Genomic DNA, 19,969 nt, shown 5'->3' on the forward strand with positions numbered 1-19,969 from the left:
TCACCTTTTGACCCAAAACTTCTTCATGGCATTTTTCACCTCTGCATTTCTGAGGGTGTAGATTAAAGGGTTTAACATTGGTGTGATCATTGTATAAAACACAGCCACAGCTTTGTCTATGGAGAAGGTGGTCACTGGGCGCATATACACAAATACGCAGGGCACAAAGAATAAAATGACTACGATGATGTGAGAGATGCAGGTGGACAGGGCTTTGCGCCTTCCTTCTGAGCTATAGGTCCTCAGGGAATGCAAAATGACCACGTAGGAGACCATCAAAAGGAGGAAGTTTAGTAAGCAGATGAATCCACTATTGGCAGCAACGAAAAGACCAAGGCTATGTGTGTCCATGCAGACAAGCTTTAGCAAAGGGTTCAAGTCACACATGAAATGATCTATAACATTGGGGCCACAGAAGGGCAGCCAGACCGTAAAGAGGATCTGAATGGTCGCATGGACGAAGGCTCCAGCCCAGGCCACCCCCACGAGGAGACTGCACACAGGCTGACTCATGATGGCCGTGTAGTGCAGGGGCTTGCAGATGGCCACATAGCGGTCGTAGGCCATGACTGTGAGCAGGATGATCTCAGCAGCACCAAAAAAGTGCTCTGCGAAGACTTGAGTCATACATCCACCAAAAGAGATGACTTTTCTCACAGAAAGCATGTCAGCTAGCATTTTGGGGGTCATGCAGGAAGAGCAACAGCCATCTATGAGGGATAAGTAAGACAAGAAGAAGTACATGGGGGTGCCGAGAGCCTTGCTGGTGCTGATGGTAACCATGATGAGCAGGTTGCCCACCAAGGTGACCAAGTAGACAATTAAAAACATGACAAATGATAATTTCTGAAGTTCCATATTTTGAGTCAGACCAAGTAGGATGAATTCTGTCACGTTATTTATCATCTCTGTCACTTCAGCCCATTTGACAAGTGACTTCCCTGAAAAGAAAATCATACTCATCCTCAAAAGTACATCTTCATTTAAAAAAATAAAGGTTCAGCGTGCCTTACCTTTTTCTAGTTTGGGAGAAAGCAAAACAAGCTCAAACTTATAAAAATCATTTTATTTGTTTCTCTTCTCACAGGTGATAATATAGGGGTGTTTACTTTGTTCTTTATGATTTCCTGGGTTTTTTTTTTTAATTTCCAATAATACATATGTGCATTTTTTTTAAATCAGTAAAGTAATACCAGTCAAGATTTAAAACTCGATCCAGAATGTGACCGTGATTGTGGCACCATCACAAAAACCCAAAGATGCATGTGTTTCATCACCATGGCTGAACACACTTCCAAGATAGTAATATCATTTGCTCCACCAATTGAAGCCACAAAAAGACTCAAAAACATACAATTTCTGGGGCATCCCTGGTAGGTCAGGGACTAAAGTCTCAGCACTATTAAGCTACCACTGGCCACTGTAGCATGAGTTCCATCCCCGGCGAGGGAGCTGACCCACATAGTGCAGCAGACCTCTCCTGTCTCACCCCTGCTCCCCATAGCAGTGTTTTTTCAGTAGGTGAGTTGTTCTGTTCCCCACTGTGTCTGCTGAATCCTTTCACTGCCCCCTGCCCACGCACCTCTGGCCTACACCCCAGTTTCTATATGCATAAATAAATGTAACTCTTAAAAAAAAAAGCATATGATTTCTTTCATGAACAGTACCTTTTCCTATCTTACCCACTGGAAACTTCTCTACATTCTCAAAAGAGAAACTGGTGTGCAACCTTCCCTCAGTCTCACAGGCTGTGGTAAATGGCTCCGGTAGCACTTGCCATACTCACGTCCATTCCTTTTGATCAAACAGTCTGGGTCCTTGATGGCAAAAAGAAAATTTCTGCTTTATTACAACTGCAATCTTATTCATTTTCTGACACCCAATACTGGCAAAAAAAAAAAAAAGTGAATAAAGAATTTACTGAGCATGAGAGAGGGAGAAGGGAGAAGAAAGAGCTCAACGTGAAAGAAAGTGGAAGAAGAAAGAGAAACTTCTAAGTGCATTAAAGAGCAAAGAAGACATGAGTTTAAAATCTTAAAACTTAGTCGTGTTCAGGATCTTTGTGTATAAATGTTTTCAATTTGTTAAGCAAGTGATAAATATGTCTATAATTAAGATGATTGTGAAGATTAAAGAGTTTACCTTACTATTATTATTGCTGTTATATAAGCTTGCTATTCTACTAGGAAAAAAAAAAAAAAAAATCCCTTCCTGGTGGCGCGGCAGGTTAAAGCACCGCACTGAGAAGCTAAAGCCACTTCCGCATGAGTTCGATCCCTGCCTGTCCCAGAGGTGACCCCATGGCGTGGCAGACCTCTCCTGACCCGCCCGCTGCTCCCCTCAGCATCGATCTGCCTGTTCTGCTCCCCTCTCTGTCTCTGGTGAATCCTCTCACCCTCCACATCTCTGGCCTGTCCCCCAGTTGCATATGAATAAATAAATCTTAAAAAAAAAAACTTTCAAAGTTGTCTCTTAATATCTCCAGCAAAGATTTTGAAAACTTGTAATAACTGAGTGAGGAAAAATAGAATAGTTATCCTAAAGATTTAATCATTATTTACTTTTTTTTTAAAGATTTATTTATTTGTACATACAGAACTGGGGTACAGGCCAGAGGCTCAGGGGTGGCGAGAGGCCTCAACAGAGACAGAGTGGGGAGAAGAACAGACAAATCTACAAAGTACACTGCTGAGGGGAGCAGCGGGCGGGCCAGGAGAGGTCTGCTGTGCCATGTGGTCACCTCTGGGGCAGGCAGGGATCGAACTCATGTGGAAGTGGCTTTAGCTTCCTAGTGCTGTGCTTTAACCCCCTGCGCCACCAGGGAGGGCCAATCATTATTTACTTTTATAGGATTTATTGTCTATTCATTTTGTTAATTCATTTGCTGAAGCCATATCCCAAAACATAACAAATTTACACTTTCCAGATTAGACTCCATGTCTGAGTGTGGAGTTTGCCAGGAGACAGGGAACTACCACCCAGTTCACCCTTCATACACATGCTTTGCATAATGTTGTGCTACTCCAATCTTATGAGCAGTTCATTTTATATCCACAGTCCTGACCAACATTAGGTATTATAAAGTATTTGCGAGGGGGGAAGAGGGAGAGGAGAGAAGGGATGTGTAGAGAGATAAAAGAGGAGAGGAGAGCAGGGGAGGAGAGAGGAAGGGACAGGAGTCAGGTTAGAGGAGTTACAGTTTCTCAACTCCTTCAATTTTCAAAATGTATGGACATGAATTTATGGGAGAGGAACAGAGGGAAGAAGAGGAAGAGAAAAGAACAAACAAAGAAAGGAAAAGAGAAAGGAGGAGGAAAATTATATACCACAAAGTTATTTGAGTTATGTTTTAAGAGTGTGTGCTATGCTTGGAAACCAAACTTTCCATCAAACATAGATTATGACCTTTAATATCAATATCAAAGAAAAATACTGACAAATATGTCACACATAGTTCTTACACACAAAATGGTCAGAGTAAAACGTTGGTTTTGCCCAGCTCAATATTGAGTGTTTTAGCTATTGACTTGTCATCAATTGGCTCTCTACACGCTCAATCCTTAAACTCTTCCGGATTCGACTCATTTTGTATGTGCAACAGAATCATAAGATTATCTTTAAATACTGCAAATTTACTGTTAAAAATAAAAAACAAGAGTTTCTAGAAAAATAAACCCCAAAGGAAAATTGTGCTTCTCTTAATACCAATTCCGTGTGCTGCAACTCCTCAGCTTGCCCTGACAGCTTTGAATAAAATACTATCCCAGAGACTAGACATTTTTCCATCTTTCCCCCCAGACATATTATTTTGTACTTACAACGAACTTGGAGAGCAGATTAAAATTTCAGTAGTTCTAGTATGCTTCTCTTTCTATGGGGCTCATGGAAATTCACAACTTTCTTAGCTATCATATAGAATTTGGCCTGATAATATAGGCCCTAAACATGGCTGCCATTTTTAAAGCTAGAAAAGCAATTCCAACATCCAGGATATATGGAGTTGATGTAAGCTCTTCTGGATGAGAAATCTGTGGAAACCAAGTCTTCTAAGTCTTTTTTCAGAGCATCTGTGCTCAATATAGAGCAACATATTTACTCCCATTGTGTATCTAGAATCCCATGTCTAATCAGAGTCAGAAGTCTTCACTGTCTTACCTTCTCAACTCTTTCAAGGCTTACTATATATATAGACATGACTTTATTCTGTAAATAACTTGCCTCTGCTCTTTTCTCAAGGGGAGAATAATTAATGTTAGGAGTCTTTGCCAAAATGGCAACCAACTGCTTTTCCCATTCTCCCACAGTCCCTCTGACCAAAACAAAGGTTAGCATTCATTACAGATCTTGGTGAATTGTCAGGTTGTGGTCAGAAGCTGGATTCTATATTCTTTTTTTTTTTTTCAGTAAAAGTTTACAGAGCATCTAAATGTACCTGACACACTGTTACTTAATAATAACAATGACAGTAACAACCTATGGTGTACGATGTACTAGGCCCCACATTAAAAAAACATTACCTGGGGTTCCCTTTGTTATGGTCCCTATTATCCCTACTTATAAAGAGAATGAAAACTGAGGCATTATGAGTTTAAGTAACTGAACCAAAATTAACAGTGAATACTGAAAGAACTAAGATTATATACAAATCTACCTCCACAGCTGAGATGTTGTCTCTGCCCTCATGATGTAAGAACTCAACTTGTAGCCAAAAAAGTAGTGAGCACAATAAAAACACAACACAGCACTATATATCCATGCAGTGAGGTGATGAATAGAAGTAGAAGGTATTCTTAAGGAAGCAATGTTGACACCAAAATAGTATGAATTCCAGATTGGATAAGAAAGTGAAGGCCTGAAAACGTAAACAATTTCAGGAGTTGATATGAACTACTATGATGAACAGTGAAAATGGCACCATGTGAGCCCATCAAATGTGTTTGTAGTTCCATGTTGTTATAAGTCCAATTAATCACACTTTTTTCATGACTCATAAGTACACATTCACTTTCATTTTAAACTTGCTGGAAATTACTCAAGCAGAGTGTTAACCAAATCATGCTATTGAAGAAAAAAAAAACTGCTATAATGAATTAACCAAAATCTGAGCAAAGATCTTAAACTATATATTTGCTTTACAAATGGTCAATAAGGGCCTCCCTGGTGATGTAGGGATTAAGTGTCAGTACTATCAAGCTATCACCAGCCACTGCAGCATGAGTTCAATCCCCAGCCAGGGAGCTGACCTCTAGTATGGCACAGTAGACCTCTCATGTCATGCCCGCCGCTCCCCTCAGCAGTGTATTTCAGTAGAGCCACCTGTTCTGCTCCCCACTTAGTCTCTGTTGAATCCTTTCACCCCAGTTCTTATATGGCAATATGAATATGTGAATATGAATATATGAATATATGAATGTAACTGTGACTATGAATATGAAAGACAAATTTGCTAAACACTATTAACACCAGGGAATCAAAAAACTGAAACAATAATTTATCACTGCACAATTCTTCTAATGCCTCAAAGGAAAACATGTAATAATTCCAAGTGTCCAGTTGTAGGGAACAGACAAAGGAACAAAATAAACTAAACCAAAGTAAACTCTAGAAATGTGACTGGAATTGAAGCGTCTGACAGAGAAGTATTTGGTTAGGAGCAAAAGTGAGCTGGAGCCCTAGGATCTGTGGTGAAGGACTCTGGTTGCTGGGTTGTAGACGTGGTATGGGGGCATACATCTGAAGAGCTATGAACCTATTCCTACAAACCACATACAGTATTATAACCAGACGTTGTGTTAATAATAATAAATCCATCTTGTTTCTATCACAAACACAAATTACCTTAAAACAAAATCAACAAAATAAGTTCATTTGTAACTCTAACAAAAAGAATAAAATATTTTGCAATAAATAAATAAAGGATGGAAGACTTGTATACTTAATATTATAAAACACAGATGGAGAAAATTAAAAACAGATAAATGGAAAGATACAACATACTTATGTTTTGGAAAAATATGGTCAAAATGTCCAAACTATGCAAAGTGATCCACAGATTTATTATATTCCATGTAAAACTCATGGAAGCAGAATAGAAAAGTGGTTGCCAGAGGCTGGAGGAGAACAGGAAGATGTTGATCAAGGGGTACAACCTTTCAGTTACACACAATGAATTTCTGAAAATCTATATAAAAATTTAATTACAGTTAATACTGTTAATATTGTATACTGAAATTTACTAAGAGGGTAAATATACAGAGCTCTTATCTCAACAAAAATAAAATATCAACTATGTGAATGATGAAAACTGTTAAATAGTTCGTGGCAATTATTTCACATACTTAGTTATATCAAAATATTAACAAACATACTTTAAAAATACATGCAATTTATTTGCTCACTATATATTATATAGCTTTTAGAATCAAGAATTTTAAATGACTGCCAATTAAATGCTATGCCCTCGCTGATCTAGCTCTCAAGATATCAATACTGCCTTTCCAATAAAGGTTTAATATTGATCAAAAATAGAACTCTGTGACATGAGTCAATCAGAAATAGAACTCTGTGACATGAGTCAACAGAGAAGCTATGAATAACAGTCCACACACTGCTTGCACCCTGAAAGCCACATGACATCCGGCTTTCTTATAAACCTGGTTCAGACACGAAAATGGGGGGCTCGTGTGTTTAGATTCTACATACAAGGAATATAATTCCTTACTCAAAAAAAAGGGGGGTTTCTCAAAACTGCCTCTCCAGAATAACGCGGCTTCTAACACAAAACCTTTCCATCAAAGGAGATAATTAATTCCAGAGGGAGAAAAAAGCAGCTATACGACAACCTTTATGGAAAACTTCCTAAATCTATAAAGGCGAGTAAAGATGTGTCTGGGCACTGCACATGTCTCCAGAGCCTGAGTCCTCGTGGGGAGAGAGGACCATCTGAATGTGTCTCCTCTACACTCTCTGCCTCTTGGCCTGCAGAATCAGAGTCATGGATAGAGGATGATTCGCCATAGTGTTTCCAGGAAATCCATTCTAAATCCAAAATCTAACAGTAAGTTCCAAACAGACTTCTTGCAAAAAAAAAAGCTTTGAGGGTTTAGGATCAATTTGGACTTAAAAGATTTTCTTTTTTTTTTTAATAGGCTTTGAAGTCATCTAAAGCAGCTAAGGTAAGTTTTCAATAGTACTGATACTTGTTAAAGATTGCTACTTGCCATATCTAATCTTTTAACACTTTTCAGATATATGCAGTGATACAGCATTTCATTCTCAATACCGTTCTTGAAAAGATCATTCGTAAATACTTCTAACCTAATTTAACAGTCAAAATTTTTAACTCATAGAGATTAAGTAAATTGTTGTCCCCATCTCTCTGACACCAGCTCTTAAGCCCCACAATTTTTCTGAGATACTTTCTTTAGTAATTACAACACGTAATGAGGATGAAAGAAAATGTATCTATACTTCACATCCACAACAGGAAAAAATGGTTTATTAAATGATATAATCAAATGTTTCATCTAGACACAAACATGGAGAATCCTACCTGCTATGAATATGAGAGTTCCTGTTGCCTCTTTGAGAGTAAAATTGGTGATGATGATTTTGAGCTTATTGTTTGGGTAAATATTTCTATCCGTTATTTCTCAGTATTCAATTTTCCTATTACATTCAGTCTGTACACAGTCTTAAAAATAATGAGTCATGTTTATGTGTCCACAATATACAGTGATGGTCTATATACATGTTCCATCACATTAATCATATAATGAACCATGAAGTGGTTTTATCATTTTACTTTAATAGATGAAAAAAAACAAGGATATAAGACCTCAGATAAAAGAGCTGCAGATAAAGAACAAGACTCTAGTCTGTTCTTTCTGATTCTCAAACAATACTCAACCAATGAAAGTCTTTTTCAGTAATTTGGGGACACATGTTTTGTACTGGCATTGGAGAAGGGAGAGTTGGATCTGAGGGGGTAAACACAATACCACATGTTATTTCCTATTCGGTAGTTCAAAGGTGTCATCGTATGTATCGGTGTGTGTGCACATGTATTTGTGTCTGCTGATGAAATTGTTCCATATAAACTTACTTTAAAATTATAATTATCAGTAATATACTGAACCTCAACCCAAAATGTGAAGATTTTACCTAGAGTAATGTCCTAGATTCCCTTTCCTTTAAATTTCTTTTCATCATTCCATCCACCTTCTCAGTAATTTTCTAGAGAGATTAAATGAAAAATTACATAGCTTTATACCCAAAGTCTTTGTATCCATCTACCTCTCTTCAGACTTGGCTACTACTGTATGCAAGTGTATGGGTCGGCTAATGTTAAGCAGCCTGTTGGCAACCATTCGTTGTTACCATAGCTCTACATTCCTATACAACGGCAAAACTGCACAGTCCATCAGTCATAGGAGTCAAAGCTTATAAGGTGCCTGTCACATCAACCAAGAGCAGAAAGCTTGATCACCCAGGGAAGTAAGAAGTAGGACAGAAATGCCTTGGGGGCCAAGGACCAATACATGACAAGGGACCCCAGAAGCTGATCAGTGGAAAGCCTTGTTGCTAAGACTGAAGCCCTGGCCGCCTAGGGCTTGACCTCAATGACAATTCTGAGTCATCAAGCAGGTGAGAAGTGCCTGGAAGGCAGACTCACAAGCGCTGATCCTATAGATGACAGAGCACATTTTCTAGTTTCCCCCATCCTTTTCTTCTTGCCCTCTTCCCCTCACAACTGCTGCTGTGTGATTAGTCTGCCTATAAAAAGGGCAGGATCTTGCTTCAGCAGCATCCTGCACCCTACAGCTTGCTTCACGAGTCCCATTTTTTCAGTTCACTATTTGGCTCCCAACAGGGGCCCTGTACCCTGCTTCTCAAGCCAGGAGAAGGGAATTGGACATCCTCTCAAGCTTGGTCAAAGCTTCATAGACCCAGAGTCTATGACATTTTCAGTTGAGTCTTTCCCAACTAATTTTCTTCCCAATCAGCCTGTTGCAGACCCACAGTCTGCAACAAAGCAGTAAAAACGTGTTTTCAGTGTGTCTTTCCTTTCTCTCTTAGAACATGGGTAATAACCTCACACCCCCTCAGAGCGCTTCTACAAATCCAGGGATGTGATGTGTCTAGTAAGGAGTTCACTCAATTCTCAACAGCAATTAAAACCCCTTGTCCTAGGTTTCCTCAAGAAAGAATCTTATATTTTTTGGTAAAATTTATCACTTACAGAGAGACTTAGAAACAATGCCATCTCTCACCTTAAATTATGGGATTTATGTAAATCTGCTATTCAGTCACCAGATGAGGACTTTTTATGAGACCAAAAGATCCAGGCCATACCTCAGCCTGTGTTCATCCTCCTCCCTCTCTGGTGCGTCCATCACAATATGAGTGCAGCCCAGACCCCAAAGCAGAACTACCACTTCCAGCATATTTTGAGTTTCTCGTAGAAAAATGTTTCATGGAAAAAAATTGGAGGGAGAAGTGCTTCAAGCTTTTTCAGCTAGTTATTTGATGAGGAGGTTGCCATTTGCTATTTTTAGGAAATTTAGAAAAGACATTTCCAGAAATGGTGTTCAAAGTTCATTTACAAAAGGCATTGTTAAAAGTTATAGAAAATGGGTATAAAATGACTTCATGGGATTTTAAGATTCCCCTCAAAACTGTATCTACCCACAGCGGCTGTCTAATGGGGGCTGCCTTGGTTCACAGCAAGCAGCTACTTGGACGTTCACTGCAGTGCTGAGATCATTGATATGTCTCTGCTGCCGTCCTGCTGTGGGAAACGGGACTCTGCTTGTGTCCACCTGAAGATACTGTTCCAGTCTGTTTTATAGGTAAAAAAATTTATTTCCCTCTGTTTTCCTACAGAATGTTTATTGGTTGAGTAAAAACTTCCAAAGTGCTTACTGGACCTGCAAAAAGTTAAGTTTCTTATAAAATTAATTGACCTGCTAAAAAGTATAAAATGGAAGTGCAACTGTCTTTGAGCTAAATTCCAAACCTTAGATTTCTGATAAGAATCTAAGAACAGGCAAACTGTAAAACAAGATTTTAATCACCCTTCTCCTGTTTTTCCTATGCAAAGTCCCTAAAAAAGTGTTCCTTTGTCTTAGAAATGTGCCTGGTCTCAGTGAGTTAGAGTAGAAACAATGGAAAGTCAAAGGGTCATTCTTTGAAATACAAACTCTAAATATTTCCTTATTTCAAAGTTAGTAAAAACTGTTCTTTAAAATGTTGGTGATCTTGGGCCCTAGGTTTTAAGTAATGGTTAAAATTGGACACTTACTCTATGTAAGGATTTTAGCCTCTATCTCATTGAAAACCTTGATATAAAAGGATATTAAAACTTGGTTAAATGGATGTGACAAACGTAAACTAAAATCTAAGTTCAAGCCAAAACATCACCTTAGAAATACAAGGGGGTTACTAGAGAACCAAAATTTAGTCAATTAAAATTTCTCACTGTCTGTACAAATAAAATAGCTACGGGGCCTCCCTGGTGGCACAGGAGTTACAGTCTCAGTGCAGTCAAGCTGTCGCCAGCCGCTGTGGCCTGAATTCACCCCAGGCCCGGGAGCTGACCCACCTGGTACAACAGATCTCTCCTGTCTGGCCCGCTGCTCCCTTCCGCAGTACGTTTCTGTGCATCAGCCTGTTCTGCTCCCCACTCTGTCTCTGATAGCACCTATGTAAAGTCCCAAATTTTAGTCATGATCTAAAATTTTGGTAAACAAGAACTGGAGAAATTGCAACCTACAAAGTTAAAAGTAAAGAAAGCTTTCTACATTTGTTTTAACTTCATAGGTTGCAATTTCTGCAGCTTCTCAGCTGTTGAGCAACATTTAACCTAACACTTCTGTCCTCACGGCATCAGAACTACAATTTGTCTCAGCAGAATCAAGGCCTATGCCCTCGTCTTGTAGTCCATGCTTTGTAATGACCAACTTGGCCGGGGCCTGTAGAATCTTTAACATCGGGGAGAGGGCACGTTTCTGTTTTAGCACCTACAGTACCACTCTGGGTTCCAGCAGAAGCAGTACACTCCTGTCATGATCTGGCATCAAAAAAGGACGAAGCCTATTCCAGAGCTCCAGCCACTAGCAATTCAGCTGCCACCCAAGAAGCCAACACAGGAGTCTAAAAGAGAAAAAGGATGCTTTCCCGTGGACTTGGCAGTCCTGTGAAACATCCAATCAAGACATGATGCCCTTGAGGCTGCTGTATCCTGGCTTGGTGAACATTAACAAGCCCTCTGGACACAACAAACTCTATGGTGGCTTGTTGGGATACCACCGTTGGTCACAATGTCATAGACCTCAGAGACAAACTACAGCAACAATTGGCACAATTACAACAAGAAGCACAAAAAAAATGCCACATAGACACTTCTATTTATCTATTTTAGTATATTTTTATTTTTTACATCATTCTTCATTTTGTGCATCTTTTCATCTCAGTTGTAATCCCCTTGGGCTTCCCATCACCAATTCACCCATATGCCATCACTATAGTCCAGACATAGGCACATTTAAATTATACTGCCTATTGGCTAAATCCAACTAACCTGTCAATTCTCAATGTTAAAAACTGGATTTTGGGGGTATATAGGTTTATTATTTTTGTTAATTTTTCTTCTAGTTCTAAAAAGCCCTGTGCTACCTATTCCAGAGAAGTCTTTACATTGAAGCTGTAACTCTCCCAATACCAGCCATTACCTGTCCCTTAACAATAGCAACTTTGTAGTTGTGCATGCTTTAATTTTATTACCCACTATACAAGCCTATAGTAAGTGGGTCCATGTAATGTATCCCCCAGTTTTTCAAGTTGTAGGTTGGAATGTCCCAGAACCACCCCTGAGTACTAATGTTTCTTCCATTATAGGTGGGCCAGATATACCTGGTGACCTGGCTATGTTCTCCATCCAGCGTCCACCTGATCCCTGAACTATTCACTCACCAAATTATCCACTTATTCTCATACAGAATATACTATGTACCCATCGGCATATAACCCTCCCATTTCTTCTCAGTGGTGTATTAATGGTATTTCCCCTCCTCCTGTCTTCTAATCCTAAAGCCTGTTCAGCCACCAGTTTTTGTTTCCCACAGTTCTACAATCCTATACAAGGTCAGAACTGCCCAATCACTAGGTTATAGGAGCCAAACCTTACAAGGTGCCTTTCAAATCAACGGAGAGAAGAAAGCTTGATCACTGTGGGAAGGCTATGCAACATGAGGTAGGACTGGGAACATCTGGGGCCCAAGGACCAACATATGACAAGGGACCCCAGAAGTTGATCAGTGGAAAGACTGGTTGGTAAGATTGAAGCCCTGGCTGGGGGCCTAGGGCTTGACCTCAATGACAATTCTGAGTCATCAAGCAGGTGAGAATTGCCTGGAGGGCAGACTCGAAAGCCCTGATCCTACAGATGACCGAGCACATTTTCTAGATTCCATCCTCCCTTTTTTTTTTTTTTTTTTTTTGCCCCCTTCCCCCTCACAACTGATATTGTATGATGAGTTGATCAATAAAAAGGCCAGGATCTTCCCATTCAGCAGCATCCTGCATCCTACTGACACAGGGGGGCAAGCTATCATGAGGTAGTCAGTGTGGTGCTATCAACGCGAGTGACTGCTTCAAGTTAGGTTCTAATCAAGTCATCTCACAATCTAAAGTCTCCTACTCCTACTTGTGTTTACAAAACTTTCTTCAGTCTATACTCTGAGACTCTTCACCTGTAAGGTAATTTGAATGTTCGACAACTCATAACATTTTTTGCTTTCTAGAAAAAGAGAATTCAAAAGAATTGACTAATGCAGTAAACTAATATTAATTCAATAAAAACGACTTTAAAAAGAAGGAAAGAAGAACTGACAACTTAATAGAATACAGATTTTTACAATTTACTAGATTGGAGAAATGTAATAATCCCAAATTTCTTTAATTAATAAACATTGTCTTTTCAGGTAATGTAATTAATCATCACATGAAACACATGGAGATTAGGAACGTGACAGAGTTTGTCCTACTGGGACTCACAGAGAACCCAAAGATGCAGAAGATTGTATTTGTAACATTTTCTCTCATCTACATCATCACTGTGGTGGGAAATATGCTCATTGTATTTACCATAAATGCTAGCCCATCACTAGGATCACCAATGTACTATTTCCTGGCCTATCTCTCCTTCACTGATGCCTGCTACTCCTCTGTCAGCACTCCAAAACTGATCATAAACTCACTCTATGAAAATACCATCTCATTCAATGGATGTATTAGTCAAATATTTTGGGAACATTTCTTTGGAGGCGCTGAGATCATCCTGCTCACTGTGATGGCCTACGACCGCTACGTGGCCATCTGCAAGCCCCTGCACTACACGGTCATCATGAACTGGCGTATATGTAACCTGCTAATGGGTGTGGTGTGGGCCGGAGGCTTTCTTCATGCCACCATACAGATCCTCTTCATCTTCCAACTGCCCTTCTGTGGTCCTAATGTCATAGATCACTTTATGTGTGATCTGAATCCTTTGCTCAATCTGGCCTGTATGGATACTCACAGTCTAGGGCTCTTTGTTGCTGCCAATAGTGGGTTCATTTGTCTGTTAAACTTCCTCCTCTTGATAGTCTCCTATGTGGCCATCCTGTGCTCCCTAAAGAACCACAGCTTGGAGGCAAAGCACAAAGCCCTCTCCACCTGTGGCTCCCACATCACAGTGGTTATATTGTTCTTTGTACCCTGCACATTTGTTTACATGAGACCTGCAGCTACTCTGCCCATTGATAAAGCAGTTGCTGTGTTCTATACCATGATAACTCCCATGTTAAATCCCTTAATCTACACCTTGAGAAATGCACAGATGAAAGATGCCATCAAGAAATTGTATAGTAAGAAAGCTATTTCAGGTGGCACATAAGTCTATTTGGAGCACACAATTGATTCAATTGAAACAAGAGTCCCAAATGCATGATGAATGATCTCACCAAGAAATATCTATGGGGTAAAGAAATATCTCAATATAATAAGGGGAGGAAAAATGGATGCAAGGAAAAAGAAAAGTATCATCCAGAAACTGCATATTTAAAACATATTACCTAATGGGGCTTAGTTTTACTAATTCATCTGTGCATGTAGATTCACAGGCTTGCTTTCCAGTAAAAGTTAAAAGCATTGTAACTGACATAATATCTGTAACAACCCAATGAGATAGGTACTGTTCATGCCACTACTACAAGTGAAGAGACTGATAGAAAGCAGAAGGTACCACAAGCAGGTATATCAAAGGACCAGTAATCAGAATCTGATTTCCCAGACCTTAGTTTCAACAGCTATAATATACTTCAAGTAGTGATGATGCAAGCTTTAAGATAATTGTACTAGTTACCTTTGTTTTTTTTTTTTGAGCAAGGGACTGTTAGTTCATTATCTGTAAAAGGTCAATAATTTGTCATTAGTAACTTCATTTTTAGATAACATAGTGGTATAATAATATATTGCTTGTGTCTTTATAGCATGTACAGCATGTAACTATTTTAGAGTTAAAAGTGATGGGCCATTGAACCTCTGTAGAAGTCTAATAAAAATTATACCATTTTTCCAAATTTCTCATAGATTTCAGAATGCTTCAGTATTATTTATGTATCTTGGGCTGCTAACCCATCAGAAAGAGCAGTGACTCAAGTAAAAGAAAATCTCAATGTCAAACAGGAATTTCTATTAAATATACAGTCATACTCAATAAAAACTTTGCCTACTCTTTAACAATATTTCAACAAGATAGCACCAATGTGCAGGATAAATATTGAACTAAGGTATAAAATAAAATAAAATATCACTGAAATACAGAGTACAAGATAATACTGGGTCTAGAGAATTCCTTCATACTTTCATATGAATCAAATTTTGAAGAGAATTCTAGTTTGATGTTTAGGGAAACCCCAATTTGCTTTTACTCCTTTTGAAACTGAGGTCGAGAGAGAAATTAAAACTGAGACTCTCGGCCCTCCCTGGTGGCGCAGCGGGTTAAAGCACAGCACTGAGAAGCTAAAGCCGCTTCTGCATGAGTTCGATTCCCGCCTGCCCCGGAGGTGACCACATGGTGCGGCAGACCTCTCCTGACCCGCCCGCTGCTCCCCTCAGCGGTGTACTTCGTTGATCTGCCTGTTCTGCTCCCCACTCTGTCTCTGGCGAAACCTCTCACGGCCCCTGAGCCTCTGGCCTGTCCCCCAGTTCTGTATGAACAAATAAATAAATCTTTAAAAAAAAAAAAAAAAACTGAGACTCTCAGCAACTCACTACCTTTGCACAGTCATTTACCATCAAGATTTTACTATCTCATAAATATTGTTTGGTATATTACTCTATAATTCAGCTTACATAAGGATAACATTTCATTACTAACAGCTATTTTTAGAAATATACAGCTCCATCGGCACAGCAAAAAATGTAAGTGTAAATATAGTCCATGCATTCCTTCTATCCACTAAACAACAAATATTTTAAGCTTAAGGAATATACCAGACTCACTGATAATTGCTGGGACTTGTGTGGGTCCTCTCCACAGAACTAAAGGATCCACTGAAAGAACCCCAGAAAAGAGTAGACAGTGACAACAGTGTTGTAAGCTGCACAGTAGAAACACAGGGCACTAGAAGAGCACACTGGAGAGCAATCATGACCTTGCAGGTGAGGATAAACCTCCTAGAAAAAGCGAAATTAAAAACAGGATCCAGAGGACGTCTGTTGGCAAAGTAAATGGCCATTAGATGGAGGAGAGTATCCTAGGAGAAAGAATTCATAGTACATGCCAGAAGGTGAGAAAAGAATATGTAGGACACCTGACCAATTTCAAGGCTGGCATTATTTACTGGCAAACCAAAACTTTATGAACAAGAAAATCACACCCACAAAAAATGTATATCAAGCCCACGGTTTAAAGTAGAGAAATATCATTAAACATGGTGTTTTTCAATAATCAGTAGTAACCAAGATTTCATTGTCACATGAAAATGGTGCTTTAATATTAATCCAGTATTCAAGAATCATACCTTTTAGCTTCTAAAGATATCTCAGATTTGTAGGTAATCTATAAATATTTAGTAAGGAGCAACAAGTTCTGATGACAAGAATATGGAATGGGAGAAAGTAAATCTGGATTCCAGTGTAAGCATTAGCTCTATGCTAAATCTTGCAGATAGTCTGTGCACAAAGGACTCTGTGCAAAATTATCCAAACTTTTGTTACTGTTGAAGTCTTCATCTATACATCAAGAGAGTTGGGTGAGATTACTATAAGTATTCCTATCTCTTCATACTCAATGATTCTGTTTAATCATGATCTGAGGTTATTTTTTTCCTCCAGAGCTTCCTCATAGCATTTTTTACTTCAGCATTTCTAAGAGTGTATATTAAGGGATTTAACATAGGAGCCACCATGGTATAAAACACAGCCACAGCTTTATCAATGGGCAACGTGGTCACTGGGCGCAGGTACACAAATATACAGGGCACAAAGAATAAGACAACCACTGTAATGTGAGACACACAGGTAGAGAGGGCTTTGCGTCTCCCCTCCAAGGCATGGTTCTTGAGGGAGCGCAAGATGATCACATAAGAAAACAACAAGAGGAGGAAGTTTAACAGGCAAATGAAACCACTGTTGGCAGCAACAAAGAGACCAAGGGTATGTGTGTCTGCACAGACCAGTTCCAACAAAGGGTACAAGTCACACATGAAGTGATCTATGACATTGGGGCCACAGAAGGGCAACCAGACGGTAAAGAGGATCTGAATGGTGGCATGGAGAAACCCTCCCATCCATGCCACTCCCAGCAGGAGAACACACAGTCTGCGACTCATGATGGCCGTGTAGTGCAGGGGCTTGCAGATGGCCACATAGCGGTCATAGGCCATGACTGTCAGCAGGATGATCTCAGTGGCACCAAAAATGTGTTCTGCGTAGACTTGCGCCATACACCCATTAAAGGAGATGACTTTATTCTTGTGAAGAGAGTCCACAATCAGCTTAGGAGCTGAAGAAGAGGAATAAATGGTGTCTATCAAGGAGAGGTGGGTCAGGAAGAAGTACATGGGGGAATTCAGAGTCGGACTGGTGGTAATGGTGAACACAATGAGCAGGTTGCCTGAGAGCGATACCAAGTACAGAATCAAAAATACTACAAACACAGCCTTCTGGATTTGGGGGTTCTGTGTAAGACCTAGTAAAATGAATTCAGTCACATTCCTTTTATTCTCCATCTGTAAGAAATGTGTGGCAAAAATTCCAGGAGAATTCTACCTTTTAAAAAGAGAGAAGAAAGGAAAGTGAGCCATCAACCCATGAAAGAGCTCAAACTCTACTTCCCAAACCTGGGGATCCATGCCTCAAATCTCTTTAAGGGGGCACTTGCACTCCTTTCATCCTGGAATCAAAAGTATTCTCATAACACATTGGATAACCACAAGCAAGGACCCTTATTTTGCTGTATCAGAGTAACAGTGCAAACTTTCACCTGAACACCAATCTCACAGAATAATGGAATCACTAGACATGCAATTTAGGAAGCTAACAAGACTTAAAGAATATATAAAATAACATGAATGAAACCCCATAAAATAATCTCTACATCATAATTATAATGCAAATATACAAGTTAAAATTTAGTGTGTAACAGTTATGAAATTAGTATTTAATAGTATATGTCCTCTATGTATCTTTTAAGAAGAAAATTCAAGTTCAAAACTTTCACTTATAAAAGTTTTCTTAAGTATGCTTTTTTTATCACTGAAATAGGTGCTATTTCATCCATATTAAAACATGACAGAAAATTTTAGGAGGTAATTATTAGATTTAGATTATTTACTATTGGATATGAAGTTATGGGTCATCCTTTATTTCATACTGTGTTTTTAATGTGTTCTAATTTCTACAGCCTGAATTGCTAATTCTATACTCAAAAATAAATAATATTGCCATATTTTTAGAGGCCAGAAATTACAACTATGAAATTTTAAATTGAATGAAACACATATGAAAAATACAGAAAATTGTACGTTGGCACATCGTGGCACAGCAGCAAGCATTACCTGAAGGTGTTGAAGATAGTTTTATAATATTCTTGTGACATTGTCACCAATTCACCAAATTGAGAGCATAGCCAGATATTACCTGGAGATTCAGCCAGAAGGTAAGTTTCCCCTGCCAGCCCCAGTACATCACAATCATCTGAAAGGCCTCCGTGTCCACCAGACAAAGCTATTGATCTCTGGTTTTAACTTAGACTAGAGACAGTAGGTAAGTCAAGTCTGAATATTCAACCAAATCAGTTTTCATGCCAAGTTAATTTCCATTTGCTTGATAAGGAATACACATATCACTCAATTAAACTTTAAAATCGTATTTGAAGCCAAGTCTTGTCATTATTAATTCTCACTTTTCCCTGGACCGCAAATTCCCTTGTTCTCTTTGTGTCTTCTTAAAGCACCCAGGTACGAATAGTAAAATGATTGTCTCCTGCTACGTGTGGGCACGATACATCATGAAGTGATGAGGCGGAAACCAGATGATCCCACAAATGTTTCACTGAGAAGCTACCTTTAGAGTTCCAAGGCCCAGGATAGTGGCATCCCCTTGGGATAACTCCATGCTTCCAAGAAGCCTTCCAGACACAAGGACCCTTGAGAAGAAAGTTCAGTGCACTTCTAATTGACACCTGTTCTCTAGAGTAGATGGCCTTTGGGAGAACCAACTACCCCATCAAATGCTTTTATAATTTCCTGAAGGTCTGTACCAAAGGTTCTATTTTAGGATCAAAATCGCCCAGAAAACCCCAAACTTGGCTCATTTGTCCTCATTTCACCTCTGACTGTTTCTTGTAAATCTTGAAGTAGAGTGTATTTCAAAAATAGTGCTCATCTCCAATTTTCACCTGTCTGTTGCCATACCACAAGGCAACAAACACACAAACAGAACAAGCTGGCTTCATGTAAAAATGACGTCATTGATGTCCTTGTAAATTGACATACCTAAGCACGTGGCCGGTTTCCTTTTACTGTGCCTACTTTCACTCAAATCTTTTGACACCTATATTTTTGGAGAAATGACAAATGGAGAAAAGTGTTGATCTAACAGGACGAAGCTGACTTTCCATTAAAAGACCCTCAGACTACAATTGAGAGACCAAGATTTAAGCAAATTTTCCAAACAGAGAAAATTTTATTACTTATTTAAATCCCACATATTCAAACATTTTAAAAGGTAAAATTTTTAGTATAGCTGGTTTACCCCATTCTTAACAGGATGAACAGATTTATTTTTACATCCTCTAGTTCCTATAATAATTTTTTTGAGTGTTTGCCATGTTTTAGGCACTAAACTAAGTTTTTGCACTCATTTAACTTACTACTTGCAACAATGCTGTGAGTTTGGTACACATTACCTTAAACCTTTAATAGACATTGAATTATATTTTAAAGGAAGGTAAACTATGGCTAGGAGAACCAATGACTTTGCCAAAGCCTTAATGATTAAAAAAAGAGCATTTGAGCTCAACGAGTTAAAACACAGCACTATGAAGATATCTGAAGCCACTGCAGCACAAGTTCAATCCCTAGCCAGGAAGGTGATCCACATGGTGTGGCAGACCTCTCCTGACCCACCCTCTGCTCCCCTCAGCAGTGTATTTCAGTACATCTGTCTGTTCTGTACCCTGCTCTGTGTGGCGAATCTTCTCACCCCCTGTACCTCTGACCTGTACCCCAGTTCTTATTTGCATAAATAAATCTTTTTTTTTAAATGAGCATTTATTCAAATCCAAGATGTCTCTCTCTCTAGCCATTTAGCACTTAGTTTCTTTGCAGTATAGCTCCAGTTTACTTAGAGGAATCGGTAATGCCAGAGTTTAGTCAAGTAGGTTGGTACCCAAAGCCACCACCTATGACCCCATAAAATC

At 39.1% G+C, this 19,969-nt stretch overlaps 3 protein-coding genes across 3 annotated transcripts; 1 reads left to right on the forward strand and 2 right to left on the reverse strand.

The window, feature by feature from the left end:
- On the reverse strand, nt 1-906 carry LOC101631428 (olfactory receptor 4C12-like). Its single transcript, XM_004683547.1, has one exon. The coding sequence runs from the start codon at nt 904-906 to the stop codon at nt 1-3; it is 906 nt and encodes a 301-aa protein (XP_004683604.1).
- Nucleotides 907-13,012: 12,106 nt separating this feature from the next.
- On the forward strand, nt 13,013-13,936 carry LOC101631664 (olfactory receptor 4C46-like). The gene has a single exon (XM_004683548.1). The coding sequence runs from the start codon at nt 13,013-13,015 to the stop codon at nt 13,934-13,936; it is 924 nt and encodes a 307-aa protein (XP_004683605.1).
- Nucleotides 13,937-16,346: 2,410 nt separating this feature from the next.
- LOC101622039 (olfactory receptor 4C12) lies at nt 16,347-17,276 on the reverse strand. The gene has a single exon (XM_004682808.1). It carries the CDS (start codon nt 17,274-17,276, stop codon nt 16,347-16,349), a length of 930 nt encoding a protein of 309 aa, XP_004682865.1.
- Between the last annotated feature and the right edge of the window lie 2,693 nt (nt 17,277-19,969).

The sequence above is a fragment of the Condylura cristata genome, unplaced genomic scaffold (assembly GCF_000260355.1).
Source record: "Condylura cristata isolate star-nosed mole 26May11 unplaced genomic scaffold, ConCri1.0 scaffold00015, whole genome shotgun sequence".
Taxonomy (NCBI): Eukaryota; Metazoa; Chordata; class Mammalia; order Eulipotyphla; family Talpidae; genus Condylura; species Condylura cristata.